The 25,892-nt window shown below is 41.2% G+C and overlaps 1 protein-coding gene across 2 annotated transcripts in view; it reads left to right on the top strand.

Moving 5' to 3' along the window:
* The window catches only part of vps50 (VPS50 subunit of EARP/GARPII complex), a 239,731-nt gene that overhangs the window by 105,604 nt on the left and 108,235 nt on the right, over positions 1 to 25,892 (top strand). For both annotated transcript variants that reach the window (XM_029734820.1, XM_029734819.1), the window contains exon 13: positions 6,400 to 6,532. In XM_029734820.1, coding sequence (XP_029590680.1) covers positions 6,400 to 6,532 — 133 coding nt within the window. The remainder of the gene's footprint in view (positions 1 to 6,399; positions 6,533 to 25,892) is intronic.

The raw sequence follows: 25,892 nt of genomic DNA, 5'->3' as shown, positions 1-25,892 counted from the left end.
AAACCAGGCCAGGGGTTGTTTTATACTGTACAGGTGACTTTTAAAGTCAATGTGTGAGACATAGTTATGTGACCGTTTTTCCCATGAAACCAGTGTCTGTGTCAATCCGAAAATCATTTTCCAATCTGAAGAATTCCAGGTGGTATTTGAGGAGATTCAGGGTGATAATGTTTTTAGGTGTGTTTATTCTACACTTCAGGAGGACTACAGTTTAGCAGCCTTGTCTGAATGTGCTTAACTACGCTAATTGTTCCAGTGACTGTTGTTGAATGTTAATGTGAGGTGTTTTACTAACTGAGTAACTCATGACTAATGAGTATCCTGACGTGGGGGAAGTACTATAGGAGTGCATCCTAAATGCCACCCTAATCCCTATGGCTGTGGAAAAGCTACAATACATATTTTTGTTGTGGCCCCGGACAAGCACACCTGATTCTACTTGTCAACTAATCATCAAGCCCTTGACAAGTTGAATCATGTGAGTTTGTCCAGGGGTACAACACAAATATGTGCTGTTGGGAGTACTGGAGGACTGGAGTTGGGAACCACTGCCCTATAGAGTGCTCTACTTTTGAGTCGCTAAGTGCTAGTGTTCTCTCTCCAGACTGAGCTTGATGATTCATTTCTACCACACCCAGCAAAAGGTACTAAAACAATAGGTTGTATTATTATTCTGGAATGTTCCTATTACGTTCCCCTCAGGCTCTCTGTAAATGTTTGACATTTAACCAACCTCTTTCCTGTAACTCTTTTATGCTGGTTGCCGTGGGCTCTGTGGCATGGCGACGTTTAATTTGCACCATGTGGATATTGCAAAAATAAAGAACAGCACATGGGAAAGAAAGCTCCTTTATTGTGATGTTTGTGTAATACAACCATAAACATTCATACACATGAACTGGCCAATGTTAATCACAACCACTACAACTCTAAATCTAGCGATCCTTGTTACCCATTAGCATTGGAGCTATGCAGCACTAGTGATGCCATGTCATGCTATTTTACAGACGGGAGGTCACTGAATGATATCATTCACTCGACTCGCTATTTGCGATCATGAATTTTCTCCTGAAAGGTCTCACCCAGGCGCGCTTGGAGAAAACATTTGGCAGCCGAGGGGCTCTGGCAGCCTGAACCCTGGCGTCCTCTAATTTCCAGGCTGGCGGTAAACTCTGAGAGGGGAAAGAGAGACGGCTGTGATACATAAATTGCTCTGGAACCCTTCGCTTCTGTTAGCTTTTCCACAGCCGTGGTCCGTGTTGCTATGCACCGTTTCCCCCGCAGAAACCCCGGTGTTCGTGGCTCACTGTCGGTAATTTACACCTGCTTGGTAGAGGGAACAGGTCTCACACACACACACACACACACGCGCGCATAGGCGCTTGCACACACACACGTGCTATGTTTAAAACAAATGGCATCTGGGCTTCCGGTGAGAACAAGCTCTGCTGTCTCCAGAACCTTTTCAGAATGCAATGATGAATCTTTAGTCTCTGATGGTGTTGAAAACCATGTCTCTAGAAATGCCCTTGGTCTGTGTCAGGCCATGTGGTATGTAGCCTCAGAGTTCTGTGCACCGCAGGGTTTGACGGGGCATGCCTCTAACGCCAGCCGTAGAGAGTTAAACGATGCTGGAGTCTGTGGAGGTTGGCCAAATCCTAACTCCACTCATTTGCCCTTTCCATAGAGTGCTGTTTTTAATTTTTACCTGTCTTGAATGAAGTTGAGAAACCCCAAAAATGCTCCAACTGTCATCATGACTTCTGTATAATATATACAGCACCAGTCAACTGTTTGGACACACCTACTCATTCAAGGGTTTTTCTTTATCTTTACTATTTGGACTCAAACCAAAGGACAGATGTCCATTGCTCGTGTTTCTTGGCCCAAGCAAGTCTCTTCTTATCGTTGGTGTCCTTTAGTAGTGGTTTCTTTGCAGCAATTCGACCATAAAGGCCTGATTCACGCAGTCTCCTCTGAACAGTTGATGTTGAGATGTGTCTGTTACTTGAACTTTGTGAAGCATTTATTTGGGCTGCAATTTCTGAGGCTGGTAACTCTAATGAACTTATCCTCTGCAGCAGAGGTAACTCTGGGTCTTCCTTTCCTGTGGCGGTCCTCATGAGAGCCAGTTTCATCATAGCGCTTGATGGTTTTTGCGACTGCACTTGAAGACACTTTCAAAGTTCTTGGCATTTTCCCGATTGACTGACCTTCATGTCTTAAAATAATGAAGGACTGTTGTTTCTCTTTGCTTATTTTAGCTGTTATTGCCATAATATGGACTTGGAATTTTACCACGTAAGGCTATCTTCTGTATACCACCCCTACCTTGTCACAACACAACTGATTGGCGGGGCGGCAGGCAGCCTAGTGGTTAGAGCGTTGGGCCAGTAACCGAAAGGTTGCTAGATCGAATCCCCGAGCTGACAAGGTAAAAATCTGTCGTTCTGCCCCTGAACCAGTTAACCCACTGTTCCTAGGCCGTCATTGTAAATAAGAATTTGTTCTTAAATGACTTGCCTAGTTAAAAAAATAAACATATTTTTTATTTTTTGGGGCTCAAACGCGTTAAGAAGAAAATAAATTCCACAAATTAACTTTTAACCTGTTGAGGACAGACGTTCCGCTAGCGGAACCCTGTTCCGCCTGCGGAACCCCTAGCCAACAGCCAATGGCATCGCACGGCGCGAAATACAAAACCAACTAAAATACCACAATTCAATTTTCTCAAACAATCAACTATTTTACACCATTTTAAAGATAAGACTCTCGTTAATCTAACCACATTGTCCGATTTCAAAAAGGCTTTACAGCGAAAGCAAAACATTAGATTATGTTAGGAGAGTACATAGAGTACATTTTCCAAGCAAGCATATATGTCACATAAACCCAAACCACAGCTAAATGCAGCACTAACCTTTGATGGTCTTCATCAGATGGCACTCCTAGGACATTATGTTATACAATACATGCATGTTTTGTTCAATCAAGTTCATATTTATATCCAAAAACAGCTTTTACATTAGCATGTGATGTTCAGAACTAGCATACCCACCGAAAACTTCCGGTGAATTTACTAAATTACTCATGATAAACGTTGACAAAATGCATAACAATTATTTTAAGAATTATAGATACAGAACTCCTTTATGCAATCGCGGTGTCCGATTTTAAAATAGCTTTTTGGCGAAAGCACATTTTGCAATATTCTGAGTACATAGCTCGGCCATCACGGCTAGCTATTTTGACATCCGCCAACTTCGGGGTCACCTAATCTCAGAATTACTATTAGAAAAATTGGATTACCTTTGCTGTTCTTCGTCAGAATGCACTCCCAGGACTTCTACTTCAACAACAAATGTTGTTTTGGTTCCAAATAATCCATAGTTATATCCAAATACCTCCGTTTTGTTCGTGCGTTCAGGTCACTATCCGAAGGGTAACGCGCAAGCGCATTTCTTGACAAATTTCAACAAATTCCATTACCGTACTTAGAAGCATGTCAAACGCTGTTTAAAATCAATTTTTATGCAATTTTTTTTGGTGATAATATTCCAACCGGGCAATGTTGTATTCATTCAAAGACTGAAAGAAAAACATGGCGAGTTCTCGTGACCGCGCATCTCCAGTCTCACTGTCCCCAGGCTGACCACTTACAAACTCTGCTCCTATACTTTGCCCAGAGACAGCAGACACCCCATTCCACTTTCTGGCGGCTTTAGAGAGCCAATGGAAGCCTTAGAAAGTGTCACGTTACAGCACAGATGCTGTAATGTCGATAGAGATGCAACAGAAGGACAACAAATTGTCAGACAGGGCACTTACTGTATAGAAAACACTTACTGTTTTCTATCCAAATCTACAAATTATATGCATATTCTAGTTTCTGGGCAGGAGTAGTAACCAGATTAAATCGGGTATGTTTTTTATCCGGCCGTGAAAATACTGCCCCCTATCCCAAAGAAGATAAAAAGGCACACCTGTTAATTGAAATGCATTCCAGGTGACTACCTCATGAAGCTGGTTGAGAGAATGCCAAGAGTGTGCAAAGCTGTCATCAAGGCAAAGGGTGGCTACTTTGAAGAATCTCAAATATAAAATATATTTAGATTTTGTTTAGCACTTTTTTGGTTACTTCATGATTCCATATGTGTTATTTCATAGTTTTGATGTCTTCACTATTATTCTACAAGGTAGAAAATAGTAAAAATAAAGAAAAACCCTTGAATGAGTAGTTGTGTCCAAACGTTTTGACTTGTAGTGTACATAATCAACAATATTTTGATATGCGCAATTAGAACTGCAGTCTCTCCATCCCTCCACACCATTTACATAGGCCAATGTGTAAAGTACTAGTACATTGTGTTGTGCCTGAAAATGTCCCACAAGAGGCGGGGAATGTTTTGAAGGGCCTAATAAAGGTCTATGTGCAATAGACATACATTTATGGAAATGTCGTTTTTGTTTACGTTCAGTCAGTCAGACACAGGGAATTCATTAGTGTTAGACATTGTGGTCGTTGTCATGGTTTCAGGCTCATTACTGAGCTGTTTGTGTCTGTGGGTCAGTCACGCGCGCGTACACTGTTCTGACTCTCTGGCTGCAAGACCGTTTGAAGATCAGCGTCTGTCTTGCTGGTATCAGCCGTACCGCAACACATACAGCCCCATCCCCATTTTATCTTCTGCCACGACAGTCAGCTGTTCCGTCGTTGTCTTTATTGAGGTGTGTTCATGATGGTATTGACTGATTTAAAGGAAGTCCGTCTCTGGACACTGAGATGGGATTTCTTCAGAATGTGAGTCTTTGAATGACACCTAGAAGGCCCATTCCCTATATAGTGCATTACTTTTGATCAGGGCCTATAGTGGATAGGGAACCATTTGGAATGTATAACCTTGAAATCCGGCTTAACAGTATGGACAGAGAATAGGAGTGTTTCTGCCGGACATCAATATATTTCTGCCAAAATGCTTTTTAAATACTGTTATTTGGACTGTAGAAGTAGAATGGAGTGGCTATTTACTTTTAGAGGGACTGTTCGTCCTCCTCGCTCAAACCCACACTTAGTCTCCACTCCAAATCCAGTGTTCAGAAACAGCTCCAGAGTAATGGTGGTGGAAATACGTATCTTTAGGTGCTGGACTGATGATGGACGTCTGGCCTTCCTGTAACACCACATCATTTCTTCACCGTGACCTCACAGGGAAAAAAAACACAGGAAGTGTATCTAACTGTTTGTCCCTCTGTCTGTCCATCTGCCTGTCTGTCCCTGTCTGTCTGTCCCTCTGTTCCTACGGCTGTCTGTCTGTCTGTCTGTCTCTCTCTGTTCCTATGTCTTTCCGTCTGTCCCTGTCTCTCTCTCTGTCTCTGTCCCTCTGTCTGTCTCTCTCTCGCTGTCCCTCTGTTGCTATGTCTGTCCCTCTGTGTGTCTGTCCCTGTCTGTCTGTCCCTGTCTCTGTATGTCTGTCCCTGTCTATCTTGTCTGTCCCTCTCTGTCTGTCCCTCGCCTCTGTCTGTCCCTCTGTCTGTCCCTCTGTGTGTCTGTCCCTGTCTCTCTGTCTGTCTGTCCCTGTCTCTCTGTCTGTCCCTGTCTGTCCCTGTCTCTCTGTCTGTCCCTGTCTCTCTGTCCCTCGCCTCTGTCTCTCTCTGTCTGTCCCTCTTTCCTCTGTCTGTCTGTCTGTCTGTCTGTGTCTCTCCTCGTCTGTCTGTGTCCCTCTGTCTGTCTGTGTGTCTGTCTGTCTCGCTCGCTCTCTGCCTCACTGTCCCTCCTTCTGTTCCCCTGTCTGTCCCTCTGTGCGTCTGTCTGTCACTCTCTATTTCCCTGTCTGTCCCCCTCTGTCCCTCTGTCCGTCTGTCTGTCTGTCTGTCCCCCTCTGTCTGTCTGTCCCCCTCTGTCTGTCTGTCCCCCTCTGTCTGTCTGTCCTTCTCTGTATGTCCCTCTCTGTCTGTATGTCCTTCCCTCTCTGTCTGTTCCTCGCGTCTGTCTCTCTCTCTCTGTCCCTCTGTCTGTCTCTGTCTGTCTGTCCGTGTCTGTCTGTCCCTGTCTCTTTGTCTCGCTCTCTGCCTCACTGTCCCTCCCTCTGTTCCCCTGTCTGTCCCTCTGTGCGTCTGTCTGTCCCTCTGTCTCTGTCTGTCTGTTCCTTTCTGTCTGTCTGTCTCTCTGTCCCTCCCTCTGTTCCTCTGTCCGCCTGTCCCCGTATGTCTGTCCCTGTCCGTCTGTCCCTCTGTGCCTCTCTCTCTGTCTGTCCCCCTCTCTCTGTCTGTCCCCCTCTCTCTGTCTGTCCCCCTCGGTCTGTCTGTCACTCTGGCAAGCTGGCTGGCTCTCTGTCTGTCTTTGTCTTGCTGTCTGTGTCTCGCTCTCTTAAATTTGTGTCTCTCCCGTCTGGTCCACAGCACATCACTCAAGACAGCTACGTCCCCTGCCTGAGCGACCTGTGCAAGGCATTGTGGGAGGTGATGCTCAGCTACCACCGGACCATGCAGTGGCATGAGGAGCAAGACAAGGAGGAGGCCCCACCCACCACAGGTATGCATGTCACACCAATATCTATCCCCTCAATATGTCCTACCTTAGTGATGGAAAAAGTTCCCAATTGTCATACTTGAGTAAAGATGCCTTAATAGCAAATGACGGAAGTGAAAGTCACCTAGTAAAATCCTACTTGAGTAAAAGTCTGAAAGTATTTGGTTTTAAATATACTTAAGTATCAAAAGTAAATAACATTTCTCAAATATACTTAAGTATCAAAAGTAAAAGTATAAATCATTTCAAATTCCTTGTATTAAGCAAACCAGATGGCACCATTTTCTTTCTTTATTTATAGATAGCAAGGGGCACACTCCAACACATCATTTAGAAACGAAGCATGTGTTTAGTGAGTCCAACAGATCAGAGGCAGTCGGGATGACCAGGGATGTTCTCTTTAGAAGTGTGGGAATTAGACCATTTTATTGTCCTGCTAAGGCATTCAAAATGTAACGAGTACTTTTGGGTGTAAGGGAAACTGTATGGAATAAAAACTACATTATTTTCTTTAAGAATGTATAAATAATAAAGTATAGATACCTCCAAAAACTACTTAAGTAATACTTTCAAGTATTTTTACTTAATTACTTTACACCACTGCCCTTCCCTTTAATTCAGCACCCCGAAGCACTGTCCCCTCCCCTTTAATAAAGGCAAGTGACCACTAAAACCCTTATTCATCATCGGTCATCCAAGGTAACCTCTCTTATTTCTAAAGCCCTGATTCCTATCCCCTCCACCTAAAGCGGAAGAGGAGGAGGCCGTTACAGGTACTGTAAGCATGCCCCACCAATACCCCCTGACCTTCAATGCCTCATAGCACTGTCCCCTCCCCTTTCATTCAGGCAAGCTTTTATAGCCCTGATTCCCTTATGCTTAATACACCTACAGCCCCTTAAACATCTCGTATGGTAATAAACCCTTCTTCAGCTGTCCTCAGGTCAGTTCACCTTGTGTTTCTCCAGGCGTTCACTCCCCCTCGTCCTCTAGAAGTTCTTAGAAACCAGCGGTAGGGCTGTTGTAGTGTTCCTTCCATGCTGCTGGCTCTTTTTATCAGCAGCCTCTAAATCAATTTAAGCTGATTCAGCAAAAACAAAGGGGGGGGGGGGTTGACTTTCTTTGAGGCCCCACAGAGTGAAGCCCAGAGATTGATGGATTTCTAAGTATTGCATTTGCACTTATAGGTGAGCTACTGCCCCGTTATCTACCCCGCCCATATAACGGAAGTGGTTGTGAATGCGCAGCACCACATTTGCACAGCCCACATTGGCTTGATAGTATGGATAATTGAGGTAGATCGCCACTGTTGATAGTCAAGTGGAATTTATTTTCTAGTGTTACTTCAGTGGCTGTCCCTCTCTCAGGCTGTCCATGTAGAATGTCATTGAGCCGACCAGGCCTGAAGGCACGTCGCTGGCTAAGTCACTGAGCCCTCTCCAAAGACTTCTTGTCCAAACATTACAATCTAATGATTCATTCTAATGATTAGTTGAATCAGTTAAAATAATCCATACGGTAAGCAATGGAGACAAACTGATATTTAACACTGAGTATTAATTTCCATTCCATGATCATGTTCATTTCGGTATAAGCACCGTTTTGATTGATGTTTGTTTATTGACCTTCAATAGGAAATGACTGATTCCTTTTTCCTAATTACATGTAGACACCCTCATGTCCCTCAGTGCTCACCCCTCTGTGAGGAGTTATTTCTTGCATTTAGGATGTTTCAGTACAGCCAAGAGGGATGACACATTGCTTACGTGATAATCAGATTATATCGAATGAATGATGCATGTTGTGTTGATCTGCTTTTCTGGGAACCTCTTATTTCCCCCGTCACAATTTAAACAAGGTTACCAAGTGCAACACTGCTACGGTCTCCAAAACAGGCCACAGTAAATCTCACAGGTAGTTAGAGATGTTATGATGAGGTAGCTAAGCTACTGGTCTATCTGCTGGAGCAGCAGCACTATTCTATACAGGGCTGTTTGGAGGCTGGTAGTATGTTGTGAGTATGTTGTGAGTATGTTGTGGATGAATGTGCATGGGTAGCCTAGTAATGGAGCCTTTTTCAAGTGAAGTGTTTGACAATCAGACTGGTTCAAACATCATGACTGGCTGTGTTTATGCCGCAATAAAAGGAAAACCATTTTTACAGTTAAATGACAATTCTTTACAACCATGCTCACAGAGATCCTATTGAATTAATAGGGATTCTATATGTAAGAACAAATTAAATGTACTTTCAGCCCTGACTCTATATACAGTTGAATTCAGAAGTTTGCATACACTAAGGTTGGAGTCATTAAAATTCATTTTTCAATCACTCCACATCTACTTTGTGCATGACGCAAGTTATTTTTCCAACAATTGTTTACAGACATTATTTAACTTATAATTCACTGTATCACAATTCCAGTGGGTCAGAAGTTTACATACACTAAGTTGACTGTGCCATTAAACGGCTTAGAAAATTCCAGAAAATGTCATGGCTTTAGAAGCTTCTGATAGGCTAATTGACATAATTTGAGTCAATTGGAGGTGTACCTGTGGATGTATTTCAAGGCCTACCTTCAAACTCAGTGCCTTTTTGCTTGACATCATGGGAACGTCAAAAGAAATCAGCCAAGACCTCAGAAAAATAATTGTAGACCTCCACAAGTCTGGTTCATCATTGGGAGCAATTTCCAAACGCCTGAAGGTACCACGTTCATCTGTACAAACAATAGTACGCAAGTATAAACACCATGGGACCACGCAGCCGTCATACCGCTCAGGAAGGAGACGTGTTCTGTCTCCTAGAGATGAACATACTTTGGTGCGAAAAGTGCAAATCAATCCCAGAACAACAGCAAAGGACATTGGGAAGATGCTGGAGGAAACAGGTACAAAAGTATCTATATCCACAGCAAAACGAGTCCTATATCGACATGACCTGAAAGACTGCTCAGCAAGGAAGAAGCCACTGCTCCAAAACCGCCATAAAAAGCCAGAATACGGTTTTCAACTGCACATGGGGACAAAGATCGTACTTTTTAGAGAAATGTCCTCTGGTCTGATGGGGGAAAAAACATTTAACTGTTTGGCCATAATGACAATCGTTATGTTTGGAGGAAAAAGGGGGAGGCTTGCAAGCCGAAGAACACCATCCCAACCGTGAAGCACGGAGGTGGCAGCATCATGTTGTGGGGGTGCTTTGCTGCAGGAGGGACTGGTGCACTTCACAAAATAGATGGCATCGTGAGGCAGGAAAATTATGTGGATATATTGAAGCAACATTTCAAGACATCAGTCAGGAAGTTAAAGCTTGGTCGCAAATGGGTCTTCCAAATGGACAATGACCCCAAGCATACTTCCAAAGTTGTGGCAAAATGGCTTAAGGACAACAAAGTCAAGGTATTGGAGTGGCCATCACAAAGCCCTGACCTCAATCCCATTTAAAAATTGTGGACAGAACTGAAAAAGTGTGTGCGAGCAAGGAGGCCTACAAACCTGACTCAGTTTACCAGCTCTGTCAGGAGGAATGGGCCAAAATTCACCCAACTTATTGTGGGAAGCTTCTTGAAGGCTTCCTCAAACATTTGACCCAAGTTAAACAATTTAAAGGCAATGCTACCAATTACTAATTGAGTGTATGTAAACTTCTGACCCACTGGGAATGTGATGAAAGAAATAAAAGCTGAAATAAATCATTCTCTCTACTATTATTCTGACATTTCACATTCTTAAAATAAAGTGATGATCCTAACTGAACTAAGACAGGGAATTAGTGCTAGGATTAAATGTCAGGAATTGTGAAATGCTGAGTTTAAATGAATTTTGCTAAGGTGTATGTAAACTTCTGACTTCAACTGTAACTATAAGCCAGAGAGAGCTAGTAGCTAGATCATTTGAAACCACAGAGGCAGTCCAAGACGGGTTTATGTTGGGATTAACAAGACAACTCCAGCTTGTGTCATCACTAATGTCACATTCCTTTGGTATCCAAGCTTAGTAAACACAACTGGTGGCTCTGTTTCCATAGCGATAAAGTTTCAGGTTTCACGTTGAGTAGAGTTACTCTCTTCCAGGGGAGTGTTGGTTTCAAGGTAGCTCAATGGAGTTGTTTTCATTTGGTAAATTGTATTTGTTTGCCTTTTCAAAGACTAAACAGTAGCTTTGGATCAAATCCAGAACTTGTTCTTTCTCAGTGGAACGGGAGTTCAATTTCCCCCTTCAGTACCATTAGCTTGATTAACCAAATGTACGGTGACGAGAAGGACCACAGTGATGCCCTTATCCCCTAAATCGTTGATGACAGTCACAAATGGCACACTCTTCCCTGTATAGTGCACTATGTGGTCAAAAGTTGTGCAATATATTGGGAATATGGTAGCATTAGAGACGTACCCTTCCAGCTTCCAAACCGTAGCTAAGCATATCCCGCTGTTCTGCGAGGTGAAAGGACATATTCCATTTAGTTGTAAGGGGGGCAGGGCCATCACATCGAGAGTGGGTGTGATTGGCTTTCATCTACTTTACTGCCCTCTAAGTGAAGGTGACCTCACTGTGCACCAGCTTTACCTTTTATATGATGTAAAGGGTGTGCGTGTTTAGTGTGCATGTTTAGTCTGTGTGCTTGGTGAGCGAGAGAGAGCGTGTGTGTGTGTGTTCGGTGTGCTTATAGGTGGTCGTGCATCTCTGTTTGTGTGTGCGTATACCAAAGCCTTAAGAGGAGAGATTTACATGCTGATCTTCATTTGTCAGACAGGCGTTGTGTCCTGGGACCCCACACGTTCTACCAGGTGCCCCGCAGGACCGCCAGGCTCCTCTGTCATTGGAAAAATAATGAAACGGTCCGTGGCTGGCTGCTGCAACACTGCAGATGCGTCCCAAATGGCACCCTATTCCCTATATAGTGCACTACCAAGGACCCTGGTCAAAGCAAAGTACTGCACTATATAGGGAATAGGGTGCTATTTGGGATGCAGACTGAAACACCTACTGAGGGCCACCACAGCTGAGGTGGCCCTCAGTAGGTGGTGAGAGGATAAATGGCCGTGGTCGGTGGATCGGTTACAAGCTCACAGCATGGACTGGAGCCCCTCGTATTGACTGTTCGCTTTGGAACAGCCACATTAAACATACAACCAATCCAGGACAGAAAGGGGAAGATGTTGGCCATGATATTTGCCTTCCCACGTGTACAGCTTCGCCTCAAGATGGATTAAGTAGTAACGTTCGTTTGCTGTTTGTGAATAAGTTGAGTTTTTTCACAATCGTTTTGATTGACTTATGATCTCGTAGGAGCATGACATTTCTCTTAACATCTCCTGTTATTTAGTGTAATGTCTTGGGTGTGCCAATATGATATACTACAGTCTAACTTGGACTACTGCCTTTCTTGATTCAGTCCAAGAGAAATGGACACTCCATAGTTAGCTTAACATGACATCATTCATATGTAGCCACACCAGTTCCTTCTAATCATTTAGGCATTTTCATCTACAGTTGAAGTCGGAAGTTTACATACACCTTAGCCAAATACAGTTTTTCACAATTCCTGACATTTAATCCTAGTAAAAATTCCCTGTCTTAGGTCAGTTAAGATAACCAGTTTATTTTAAGAATGTGAAATGTCAGAATAATAGTAGAGTGATTTACTTAAGCTTTTATTTTTTTCATCACATTCCCAGTGGGTCAGAAATGTACATACACTCAATTAGTATTTGGTAGCAATGCCTTTAAATTGTTTAACTTGAGTCATATGTTTCGGGTATCCTTCCACAAGCTTCCCACAATATGTTGGGTGAATTTTGGCCCATTCCTCCTGACAGAGCTGGTGTAACTGAGTCAGGTTTATAGGCCTCCTTGCTCGCACACACTTTTTCAGTTCTGCCCACAACATTTCTATAAGATTGAGGTCAGGACTTTGTGATGGCCACTCCAATACCTTGACTTTGTTGTCCTTAAGTCATTTTGCCACAACTTTGGAAGTATGCTTGGGGTCATTGTCCATTTGGAAGACCCATTTGCGACCAAGCTTTAACTTTCTGACTGATGTCTTGAGATGTTGCTTCAATATATCCACATAATTGTCCTGCCTCATGATGCCATCTATTTTGTGAAGTGTACCAGTCCCTCCTGCAGCAAAGCACCCCCATAACATGATGCTGCCACCCATGTGCTTCACGATTGGGATGGTGTTCTTCGGCTTGCAAGCCTCCCCCTTTTTCCTCTAAACATAATGATTGTCTTTATGGCCAAACAGTTCTATTTTTTTTCATCAGACCAGAGGACATTTCTCCAAAAAGTACGATGTTGGTCCCCATGTGCAGTTGCAAAATGTAGTCTGGCTTTTTTATGGTGGCTTTGGAGCAGTACAAAAAAAAAATGAAATGAAATGTATGCATTCACTACTGTAAGTCGATCTGGATAAGAGCGTCTGCTAAATGACTAAAATGTCAAATGTAAAATGCAGTGGCTTCTTCCGTGCTGAGCAGTCTTTCAGGTTATGCCAATATAGGACTCGTTTTACTGTGGATATGGATACTTTTATACCTGTTTCCTCCAGCATCTTCACAAGGTCCTTTGCTGTTGTTCTGGAATTGATTTGCACTTTTCGCACCAAAGTACGTTCATCTCAAGGAGACAGAACACGTCTCCTTCCTGAGCGGTATGACTGCTGCGTGGTCCCATGGTGTTTATACTTGCATACTATTGTTTGTACAGATGAACGTGGTACCTTCAGGCGTTTGGAAATTGCTCCCAAGGATGAACCAGACTTGTGGAGGTCTACAATTTTTTTTCTGAGGTCTTGGCTGAGTTCTTTTGATTTCCCCATGATGTCAAACAAAGAGGCACTGAGTTTGAAGGTAGGCCTTGAAATAATTCCACAGGTACACCTCCAATTGACTCAAATTATGTCAATTAGCCTATCAGAAGCTTCTAAAGTCAGGAGTGGTTGAAAAACAAGTTTTAATGACTCCAACCTAAGTGTATGTAAACTTCTGACTTCAACTGTACATTGTACCTAGGCTAGTTATGTGTGTCTGGGACATTGAATAATGCTGCAATCCCCGTGCGGAAATTGACAATTACTCCTCCCATTGCCTTCCATTGCCTCTGCTACTTCCCATTGCCTTCCATTGCCTCTGCTACTTTCCTCCATCTTTGTTAAGGCAGCTTCTCTCTCCTTCATTTGCCAGGCCTGTCAGCAGGTAAATTGCTTTCCCTGGCCTGTGACCAGCTTGGATGTGTGTTTTCACACTCCAACATCATCTTCACTCGCAAAGATGGGGCAGAATGCGATTGCCAGGTCAAAAGAGGAAATTACGGAAATTCATTACTTTCACATTGGGGTTTAGATAACGGTTTTACCGGCTAGGATATGAATGGAGACCGTCCTGGGTCTCTCAAGGCTCTTTGTCACAATCTTGTCTCGTTCTATTGCGTTGAGAAACTACGTCTTGGAGTTATGTGATGTAATTTTTGAGGCGTTGGCCGGCTGTTTTCTGGCATCCTTCCTTTCGTCGTCAGGGGGAGGATATCTGTTAACACAATGAAAGCCCTCTGGGTGCTGTTTCATCACTCCTCAGATTCTTTCCTGTCTGTGGCTTGCCTTGTTCAAGCTAAACTGCTTTCTGGTATTTTCTGAAGAACATTAGAATGATTTCAATTACTAGTTCAATTCACATTTTGCTGGTGTCAAACTGAGACCCAGTCTTGATACAAAGTAACCTAGAAATACTCTATAGCTCCATTTAAGTCTTTGTCCTTTCATATCATCCTCTTCCTCAGGCTCCTCTTTCCTCCCTCCCTTGTTCCCATTAGTAGCATTAACAGTCCGTGTTCAGCTCCCGCTTTCTTTAGCAGACTGACCTCCCCTCCCCTCTTCTCTAATCTCCTCTCCAAGCCAGTCAGACGAGCTCATCTCCCTTCTCACTCCTTTGTTAAAGACCACTTTCCTCCTCTATTTCCTACTGTGATGTCACAATGGGCCTGGGCTTTCCTATTCTTTCTTCCATTCTTTCTCTCAGGCAGTGACTCATGCAGTCGTTCTTGGCCCAGTCAGGAGAAATAACTGTGCAATTTGTTCACCTCTCTGTGACATGGTTAGGATGCACCGACAGGTCATTCTTAGCCTGCCAGGTGTTTTACATCACAGGAACTAAAAAGAAGCCTTGAACGCACAGCAAAGCTGATACTGTGAATGTCAAAACTTGTAAAACCTTTACTAGAGAGAGACTCAATGAATACAACAAAAAGCTGCTGTTTTTAAGTGTAAGTTTAAGTTGTTATTCAGCACTGTCAACACTTTTATAAGCCATAAAATCTACTGCAGCTGCAATGAATAACTATAGCAAAGTGTTCCGATAAGCCGCTAATAATGCAAGCTTATCTTTTTTTAATATCGAGGAATATTTAACTTTATCTGGTCGTTGGAGTAACAACATGAATTGGTGCATGAGGGAGAAATAATGCAGTGTGACTTGAGTTTCATCATCAGCTGGAAGATTGTGTCCCCTCATCAGAGAGAGGGACGGTGAGTCGGATGAGAGACAACCTCACCGCTGCTCCCTCCCTCCCCTGACCATCAGATGCAGGCCATCAGTCCAGTAAAAAAAAAACATTTTTTTTTATACTTAACTAAAATATAAACACAAGTAAAGTGTTGGTCCCATGTTTCGTGAGCTGAAATAAAAGATCCATGAAATGTTTAATACGCACAAAAAGCTTATTTCTCTCATATTTTGTCCACACATTCGTTTACATCCCTGTTAGTGAGTATTTCTCCTTTGTCAAGATAATCCATCAACCCGACAAGTGTGACATATCAAGAAGCTGATTAAACAGCATGATCATTATACAGGTGCACCTTCTGCTGGGGACAATAAAAGGCCACTCTAAAATATACAGTTTTGTCACACAACACAATGCCACAGATGTCTCAAGTTTTGAGAGGGCTTGCAATTGGAATGCTGACTGCAGGAATGTCCACTAGGAATGTCCACTGTTGCCAGAGAATTTATTGTTAGTTTCTCTACCATAAGCCACCTCCACGTCGTTTTAGAGAATTTGGCAGTACTTCCAACCAGCCTCACAACCGCAGACCACGTGTAACCACTTCAGCCCAGGACCTCCACATATATTGTATATTCCTTAAAAAAAAATGTTTTACCCATTTTTCTCCCCAATTTTATGATATCCAATTGGTAGTTAGTCTTGTCCCATCGCTGCAACTCCCATACGGACTCGGGAGAGGCGAAGGTCGAGAGCCGTGCGTCCTCCGAAACACGACCCTGCCAAGCCACACTGCTTCTTGACACTGGTCGCTTAACCCAGAAGCCAGCCGCACCAGTGTGTCAACGTGCATTTGCCCGGCCCGCCACAGGAGTCGCTAGAGCGCGATGGGACAAGGACATCCCGGGCGGCCAAACCCTCCCCTAACCCGGACGACGCTGGGCCAATTGTGCGCTGTTTCCCGGCCACGGCCAGCTGCGACACAGACCGGGATCGAACCCGGATCTGTAGTGACGCTTCTAGCACTGCGATGCAGTGCCATAGACTGCCGTGCCACTCAGGAGGCCCCATATTGTATATCCCTAGCAACTAGCATGCAGTTGTCGTGTTGTCATTAGAGTAAAGGTAGGAAAGGTTGGTAATCAAACTCCAGTGACGCAAATTATGTACTGATCATTTTAAAGGGGGGTGGGGTATAGATTTTAGAACACTGTCGGGCCAGTCAAAGTGACAATTCCAATCAGGCAAACCAAGATGTGACAAATTATGAGATTCATCTTACAAATCAGTAAATGCATTATTTAAAATGAGTAGCTATGATGAGCTGTCATATGTCTGACATCACATGCTCTTTACACTGATTGTATCTATCTGTATTCATGATCAGTTAGAGAGTTGCCTACTTTCATCACTCAGTGCTGGAAATGCATTATGATAATAACAACAGCAAAATTCACTCTCAGCAGAGCTGTGACAAATCAGTATGACAACACCCCACCCTCCAAGGGTGTCTCGGGAGTTGGGATACGCCGAAACACATTTCTAATTCACACATGCGTATCAATACACACTTGTACATGTCTGAAATAGGCCAAACATAAGCACCCACCAAATGTTAGTATTCTAGTTAAGAGGGCTCTCCAGAGGGTGGTGCGGTCTGCCCAACGCATCACCTGGGGCAAACTACCTGCCCTCCAGGACAACAACCACCCGAGCCACTGCCTGTTCACCCCGCTATCATCCAGAAGGCGAGGTCAGCACAGGTGCGTCAGAGCTGGGACCGAGAGACTGAAAAACAGCTTCTATCTCAAGGCCATCAGACTGTTAAATAGCCATCACTAGCGCCTTAGAGGCTGCTGCCCTATATACAGTGGGGGGGGAAAGTATTTGATCCCCTGCTGATTTTGTACGTTTGCCCACTGATAAAGAAAGGATCAGTCTATAATTTTGATGTTAGGTTTATTTGAACAGTGAGAGACAGAATAACAACAAAAATATCCAGAAAAACACATGTCAAAAATGTTATAAATTGATTTGCATTTTAATGAGGGAAATAAGTATTTGACCCCCTCTCAATCAGAAAGATTTCTGGCTCCCAGGTGTCTTTTATACAGGTAACGAGCTGAGATTATGAGCACACTCTTAAAGGGAGTGCTCCTAACCGCAGCTTGTTACCTGTATAAAAGACACCTCTCACAGAAGCAATCAATCAATCAGATTCCATATTCTCCACCATGGCCAAGACCAAAGAGCTCTCCAAGGATATCAGGGACTAGATTGTAGACCTACACAAGGCTGGAATGGGCTACAAGACCATCGCCAAGCAGCTTGGTGAGAAGGTGACAACATTTGGTGCGATTATTCGCAAATGGAAGAAACACAAAAGAACTGTCAATATCCCTCGGCCTGGGGTTCCATGCAAGATCTCACGTCGTGGAGTTGCAATGATCATGAGAACGGTGAGGACAGCCCAGAACTAAACGGGAGGATCTTGTCAATGATCTCAAGGCAGCTGGGACCATAGTCACCAAGAAAACAATTGGTAACACACTACGCCGTGAAGGACTTAAATCCTGCAGCGCCCGCAAGGTCCCCCTGCTCAAGAATACATATACATGCCCGTCTGAAGTTTGCCAATGAACGTCTGAATGATTCAGAGGACAACTGGTGAAAGTGTTGTGGTCAGATGAGACCAAAATGGAGCTCTTTGGCATCAACTCAACTCGCCGTGTTTGGAGTAGGAGGAATGCTGCCTATGACCCCAACAACACCATCTCCACCGTCAAACACGGAGGTGGAAACATTATGCTTTGGGGGTGTTTTTCTGCTAAGGGGACAGGACAACTTCACCGCATCATTTGACGGGGCCATGTACTGTCAAATCTTGGTTGAGAACCTCCTTCCCTCAGCCAGGGCATTGAAAATGGGTTGTGGATGGGTATTCCAGCATGACAATGACCCAAAACACATGGCCAAGGCCACAAAGGAGTGGCTCAAGAAGAAGCACATTAAGGTCCTGGAGTGGCCTAGCCAGTCTCCAGACCTTAATCGCATAGAAAATCTGTGGAGGGAGCTGAAGGTTCGAGTTGCCAAACGTCAGCCTCGAAACAATGACTTGGAGAAGATCTGCAAAAGGAGTGGGACAAATTCCCTCCTGAGGTGTGTGCAAACCCGGTGGCCAACTACAAGAAACGTCTGACCTCTGTGATTGCCAACAAGGGTTTTGCCACCAAGTACTAAGTCATGTTTTGCAGAGGGGTCAAATACTTATTTCCCACATTAAAATGCAAATCCTTTTATAACATTTTTGACATGCGTTTTTTTTTATTTTTTTTGTTTTTATTCTGTCTCTCACTGTTGAAATAAACCTACCATCAAAATTATAGACTGATCCTTTCTTTAAGTGGGAAACGTACAAAATCAGCAGGGGATCAAATACTTTTTCCCCCCACTGTACATAGACTTGAAATCACTGTCCACTTTAATGTTTACATATTTTGCACTACACATCTGATATGTATATACTGTATTCTATTTTACTGTATCTTAGTCTCTGCCGCTCTGACATTGCTCGTCCAAATATTTATATATTCTTAATTCCATTCCTTTACTTAGATTTGTATGTATTGTTGTGAAATTGTTAGATATTACTTGTTAGATATTGTTGCACTGTTGGAGCTAGAAACACAAGAATTTTGCTACACCTGCAATAACATCTGCTAAACACTCGTATGTGACCAATACATTTTGATTTGAGATAAATATGGTCATTAGTATATCTGTAAAATCTATGGAACAGCTCGAACATCTCATCTGAATTATGAACACTGTCCAAAGACACTTTCCTGCGTCTGTCTGGCTCTGTTCTGTTGTCTTTTCTGCTTTGCTCTGCTTCTGTTATTTTCTGCTCTGTTAGGCTCTAATGACTTTCTCCATGTTTCTCTAATTCTGTCAGAGCTTTGGACACCATTTTGGTTGACCTGAGCGGGTGGGTGGGTGTGTGTGGGTCGTGGGTGGGTGTAAAAAGTGAACTACATCTTGGGAGACAGTATCTGTATAGTCTTCTGTGTCATTTGGCTGTCTGACTCACCGTCACCTCTGAGTTTGACACTTCCAGAACTTCTGTCAGTATGGCTGCAGTGTTGATGCTGCACAGTTTTCCATTAACAATCAGTCAATAGGATATGTGGAGAATAGGTTTGATATAAACATCCAGTTCACCAAGAAAATTGGAGGCCTCTCACTCTTCAGTGTTTTGACGGCAAAATATTAGTTAAATGCATAGCTTATATCGTATTAAACAGGTCTGCAATATAGTTAATATTGTGTATTTGATTTAAATAATGGAAGGAGTATTATTGATATAATACATATCAAGGGGATTAAAAGGAGAGTTTCGGATTAATTATTTTCAAATGAAGAGTTTCTCTTTCCGTTTTTTAAACTTCCCAGTTGGAATGGGTCAGTGCAGATGTCAGCTTCTGTCCACACTCTGACAGCAGTTCATGTCAAAAGACTAGTTGTCCAAGTCCTCTGGATGAAGCTCCAGTCTGCACAAAGACGGATAAAAATAACAATGTTTTGTGGGAAAATGTCAAGTGGAACCAAAAGCCCTCACAAGGTGAAACTAGCCACGAATGGGCACCCGTTTATAGTACCTGAGTTTTCCAGTAGCTTGTTTCTTCTTTCTGTGATGTCATATTGTTCTCTATCATTGTTCAGGTGAGATTAACTTCAGGGTTTTGTTCAGTAGAGCACACTTATTGGACAAATCCATTAAGTCCCTCCCTGTTTGTCTGTTTTCTTCCGTTTGGGGCATAATGAACACAACCCAATGTTCTATTCTGGGATGGTCTGGGAGATTATACAGACTGGCAGTTAGCACCTTTTCTGGAAGAACTAACCCCTTTTATACCCTGCTTTATATTCCCTGGATTATATTCCGTAACTGTATCACATCCCTGAATATGTACCACTTTCTATAACTAGAGGTTTCATTAGGTAGGGATGTCACTCCAAAAGACCGAGCCTTTCCAACTGCTGTCTTTATTAGTGGAGGCTCCACAGAGGAGGAAGGGGAGGACCATCCTCAGTAAATTTCATGTAAAAAATTTTTTTTTTAAATGTAACATTAAAAAAGGTAACATTTTTAGATAAAACTATACTAAACATATTCGTCACAATAATTGATTTAAACACTGTTTTGCAATGGTCTACAGTAGCCTCAACAGCAGTCTCAGCTAGTTTCTGTCCTCCTCTGGGTACATTGACTTCAATACAAAACCTAGGAGGCTCATGGTTGTTACCTGCTTCCGTAGACGTACACAGTAATTATGACAACTTCCGGAGGACGTCCTCCAACCTGTCAGAGCTCTTGCAGCATGAACTGACATGTTGTCCACCCAATCAAAAGATCAGAGAATGAATATCATACCGAAAGCTACAGCTAGCTAGCACTGCAGTGCATAAAATGTGGTGAGTAGTTGATTCAAAGAGTGAAAGACAAAAGTTGAACAGTTTTGAACAAATTAATTTCTTCCAAAATTAAGGAGAAAGAAGAGCGAGAGCTATATTCGGTGAGAGCTATATATATTATATATATTTTGCTTTCACTTAGATAGAAAATGCAGCCAGACCGTTTTGCCTACTCAACACCCGGCTCAAACCGAGAGGGATGCTATGTTAGCTAGCTGGCTATCGTTATCCAATACTGGAACTCTTCCAAGTCAAGGTAAGCTTTTGGTTTTATTAATTTATTGCCACCTGGCCCAGCCGGTGTAACTGCTTTCTGACTGTACACTGTACTGCATGATTGTAGTGGGTTTACTAACGTGTTAATTCTAGTAGCTATGTTGACTATGACATGACAACAATGTAGGCTGTGTGTAGTGGTTAGCGGTCATGATATGTAAGTTTGGCTTGTAAAGTTTTTTTTTTGCCTGGTCACAGACAGCTGATGTGTTGTGCACGGAAGTCCACAAGTGAAGGGAAAAGGTGAGAGGAGGAGAGTGTATGGATATTTGCGAGAAGGAAATCTATATACAAGGAGCAAAGTGATCATGGTATTTTTGTGGCTGCTATGAAAGTGAACTGTGTTTGCGTGTGATCAGGGGTGTATTCATTCCGCCGATTCTTCTGTTGAAAAACGTTTCTTAAACGGAAGGAAACAGAACGAAATGGGGATAAACATACCTAAATTTGTCCAATTGAAACTTGTTTGCAACTGTTGGACTAATGATTACACCCTAGATCAGCTAGATGCAGGCAAGAGTGTGCAAGACGGTATTGAATGTGTCACTCACTGTCTCACCTTGATTACTCAAAATTCTCTCGACCTGTGCACCTACTTTCATTCGTAGGCTAGGTTGTAGCAACCTCATGATTTGTACAGGGAAAATTCAAGTATCATGTAGTAGCCTAAGCCTATCGATGTCACATTGAGCTGGGTGAATGGAATATGAATGACTGTCATCCAATATGCTGTAATAGAAATATAAGGCCACGCTGAATCAAAATAATCGTCCTCCCTCATCTTAAATGGCACCAACCACCACTGGTCATCATCTAGGTCACATCTTGAGTTTTTCTTCTCTTTTTTATTCGAGGTTAATGTAAGTGCTCTCAGAGGATGGTAGTGGTTTACCGTTTTCATCTTATGTGGCTGGTACAAAAAAAAGACAAGTGTAGTTTAGCCACTTCAGCGTTACCTTGGCTCAGGTTGATAATAACTTCATGCCGGCAAGGTCTTTTTCTCCTTAATTTGTCCCGGCTTGCTGTGTCTGATTTGATGTCTGTGTCTGATATGGTGTGTATTGATGTCTGTGTCTGATATGGTGTGTATTGATGTCTGTGTCTGTTATGGTGTGTGTGTGTCTGGGTGCGCTTTTCCACTGCGGCGGTTCTGTGATGAAATTGCCCTTCAAAGCTGTAGGGTCTCTGTAGGGCCTCTCTCAGGCCCCTCCAACGAAGTTTAAAGGTCACCTCAAGCTCAACCGTTTTCTTTCAGCCGGAATTCAATGTTTATTCTCCAAATACCCCATGTTTTATGGTTCCCCTTGAGATGTACTGTAGCCAGCCACTGATTTCTACAACAGTTTACCTTCATCCTTCACTGCTTAATGTGCACTCACATCAATACACATCATATTAAACACGCAGACATCAATACACATCATATTAGACACGCAGACATCAATACACATCATATTAAACACGCAGACATCAATACACATCATATTAAACATGTAGACATCAATACACATCATATTAAACACGCAGACATCAATACACATCATATTAAACATGTAGACATCAATACACATCATATTAGACACGCAGACATCAATACACATCATATTAGACACGCAGACATCAATACACATCATATTAAACATGTAGACATCAATACACATATTAAACATGTAGACATCAATACACATCATATTAAACATGTAGACATCAATACACATCATATTAAACATGTAGACATCAATACACATATTAAACATGTAGACATCAATACACATCATATTAAACATGTAGACATCAATACACATATTAAACATGTAGACATCAATACACATCATATTAAACATGTAGACATCAATACACATCATATTAAACATGTAGACATCAATACACATATTAAACATGTAGACATCAATACACATCATATTAAACATGTAGACATCAATACACATATTAAACATGTAGACATCAATACACATCATATTAAACACGCAGACATCAATACACATCATATTAAACACGCAGACATCAATAGACATCATATTAAACACGCAGACATCAATACACATCATATTAAACACGCAGACATCAATACACATATTAAACATGTAGACATCAATACACATCATATTAAACACGCAGACATCAATACACATCATATTAAACACGCAGACATCAATACAAATCATATTAAACATGTAGACATCAATACACATCATATTAAACATGTAGACATCAATACACATCATATTAAACACGTAGACATCAATACACATCATATTAAACACGCAGACATCAATACAAATCATATTAAACATGTAGACATCAATACACATCATATTAAACATGTAGACATCAATACACATCATATTAAACATGTAGACATCAATACACATCATATTAAACACGTAGACATCAATACACATCATATTAAACACGCAGACATCAATACACATCATATTAAACATGTAGACATCAATACACATATTAAACATGTAGACATCAATACACATCATATTAAACATGTAGACATCAATACACATCATATTAAACATGTAGACATCAATACACATCATATTAAACATGTAGACATCAATACACATCATATTAAACACGTAGACATCAATACACATATTAAACATGTAGACATCAATACACATATTAAACATGTAGACATCAATACACATCATATTAAACATGTAGACATCAATACACATATTAAACATGTAGACATCAATACACATATTAAACATGTAGACATCAATACACATCATATTAAACATGTAGACATCAATACACATATTAAACATGTAGACATCAATACACATCATATTAAACACGCAGACATCAATACACATCATATTAAACACGCAGACATCAATACACATCATATTAAACACGCAGACATCAATACACATCATATTAAACACGCAGACATCAATACACATCATATTAAACACGCAGACATCAATACACATCATATTAAACACGCAGACATCAATACACATCATATTAAACACGCAGACATCAATACAAATCATATTAAACATGTAGACATCAATACACATCATATTAAACACGTAGACATCAATACACATCATATTAAACACGCAGACATCAATACAAATCATATTAAACATGTAGACATCAATACACATCATATTAAACATGTAGACATCAATACACATCATATTAAACATGTAGACATCAATACACATCATATTAAACACGTAGACATCAATACACATCATATTAAACACGCAGACATCAATACACATCATATTAAACATGTAGACATCAATACACATCATATTAAACATGTAGACATCAATACACATCATATTAAACATGTAGACATCAATACACATCATATTAAACATGTAGACATCAATACACATCATATTAAACATGTAGACATCAATACACATCATATTAAACATGTAGACATCAATACACATCATATTAAACACGTAGACATCAATACACATATTAAACATGTAGACATCAATACACATATTAAACATGTAGACATCAATACACATATTAAACATGTAGACATCAATACACATATTAAACATGTAGACATCAATACACATCATATTAAACATGTAGACATCAATACACATCATATTGAACATGTAGACATCAATACACATCATATTAAACATGTAGACATCAATACACATATTAAACATGTAGACATCAATACACATCATATTAAACATGTAGACATCAATACACATCATATTAAACATGTAGACATCAATACACATATTAAACATGTAGACATCAATACACATCATATTAAACATGTAGACATCAATACACATCATATTAAACATGTAGACATCAATACACATCATATTAGACTCGCAGACATCAATACACATCATATTAAACACAAATACATCAATACACATCATATTAGACACGCAGACATCAATACACATATTAAACACGCAGACATCAATACACATATTAAACATGTAGACATCAATACACATCATATTAAACATGTAGACATCAATACACATCATATTAAACATGTAGACATCAATACACATCATATTAAACATGTAGACATCAATACACATCATATTAAACATGTAGACATCAATACACATCATATTAAACACGCAGACATCAATACACATCATATTAAACACGTAGACATCAATACACATCATATTAAACACGTAGACATCAATACACATCATATTAAACATGTAGACATCAATACACATCATATTAAACATGTAGACATCAATACACATCATATTAGACACACAGACATCAATACACATCATATTAGACACACAGACATCAATACACATCATATTAGACACAGACATCAATACGCATCATATTAGACTCGCAGACATCAATACACATCATATTAGCTACGCCGATATCAATACACACCGTGTTAGACATTCAGACATCAATACACATCATATTAAACACACAGACATCAATACACATCATATTAGACATTCAGACATCAATACACATCATATTAAACACACAGACATCAATACACATCATATTAGACACTCAGACATCAATACACATCAAATTAGCTACGCCGATATCAATACACACCTTGTTAGACATTCAGACATCAATACACACCTTGTTAGACATTCAGACATCAATACACACCATATTAGACATTAAAACCTGTCTAGGAAATGTGGGACGCTAGATAGACTTCTCGTTAATCCAACCACAGTGTCCGATTTCAAAAAGGCTTTACGGCGAAAGCATAGCATTAGATTATGTTAGGACAGCACCTGGACAAGAAAAACCACACAGACATTTTCCAAGCAAGAAGAGGGGTCACAAAAAACAGAAATACAGCTAAAATGAATCACTAACCTTTGATGATCTTCATCAGATGGCACTCATAGGACTTCATGTTACACAATACATGTATGTTTTGCTCGATAAAGTTCATATTTATATCCAAAAACCCCATTTTACATTGGCGTGTAATGTTCAGAAATGTATTGCCTCCAAAACTTCTGGTGAATGAGCACATAAATTTACAGAAATACTCATCATAAACTTTGATAAAAGATACAAGTGTTATGCACAGAATTATAGT

Source organism: Salmo trutta, chromosome 36, assembly GCF_901001165.1.
Source record: "Salmo trutta chromosome 36, fSalTru1.1, whole genome shotgun sequence".
Lineage (NCBI taxonomy): Eukaryota > Metazoa > Chordata > Actinopteri > Salmoniformes > Salmonidae > Salmo > Salmo trutta.
This window is presented reverse-complemented; position numbering and strand designations above follow the sequence as displayed.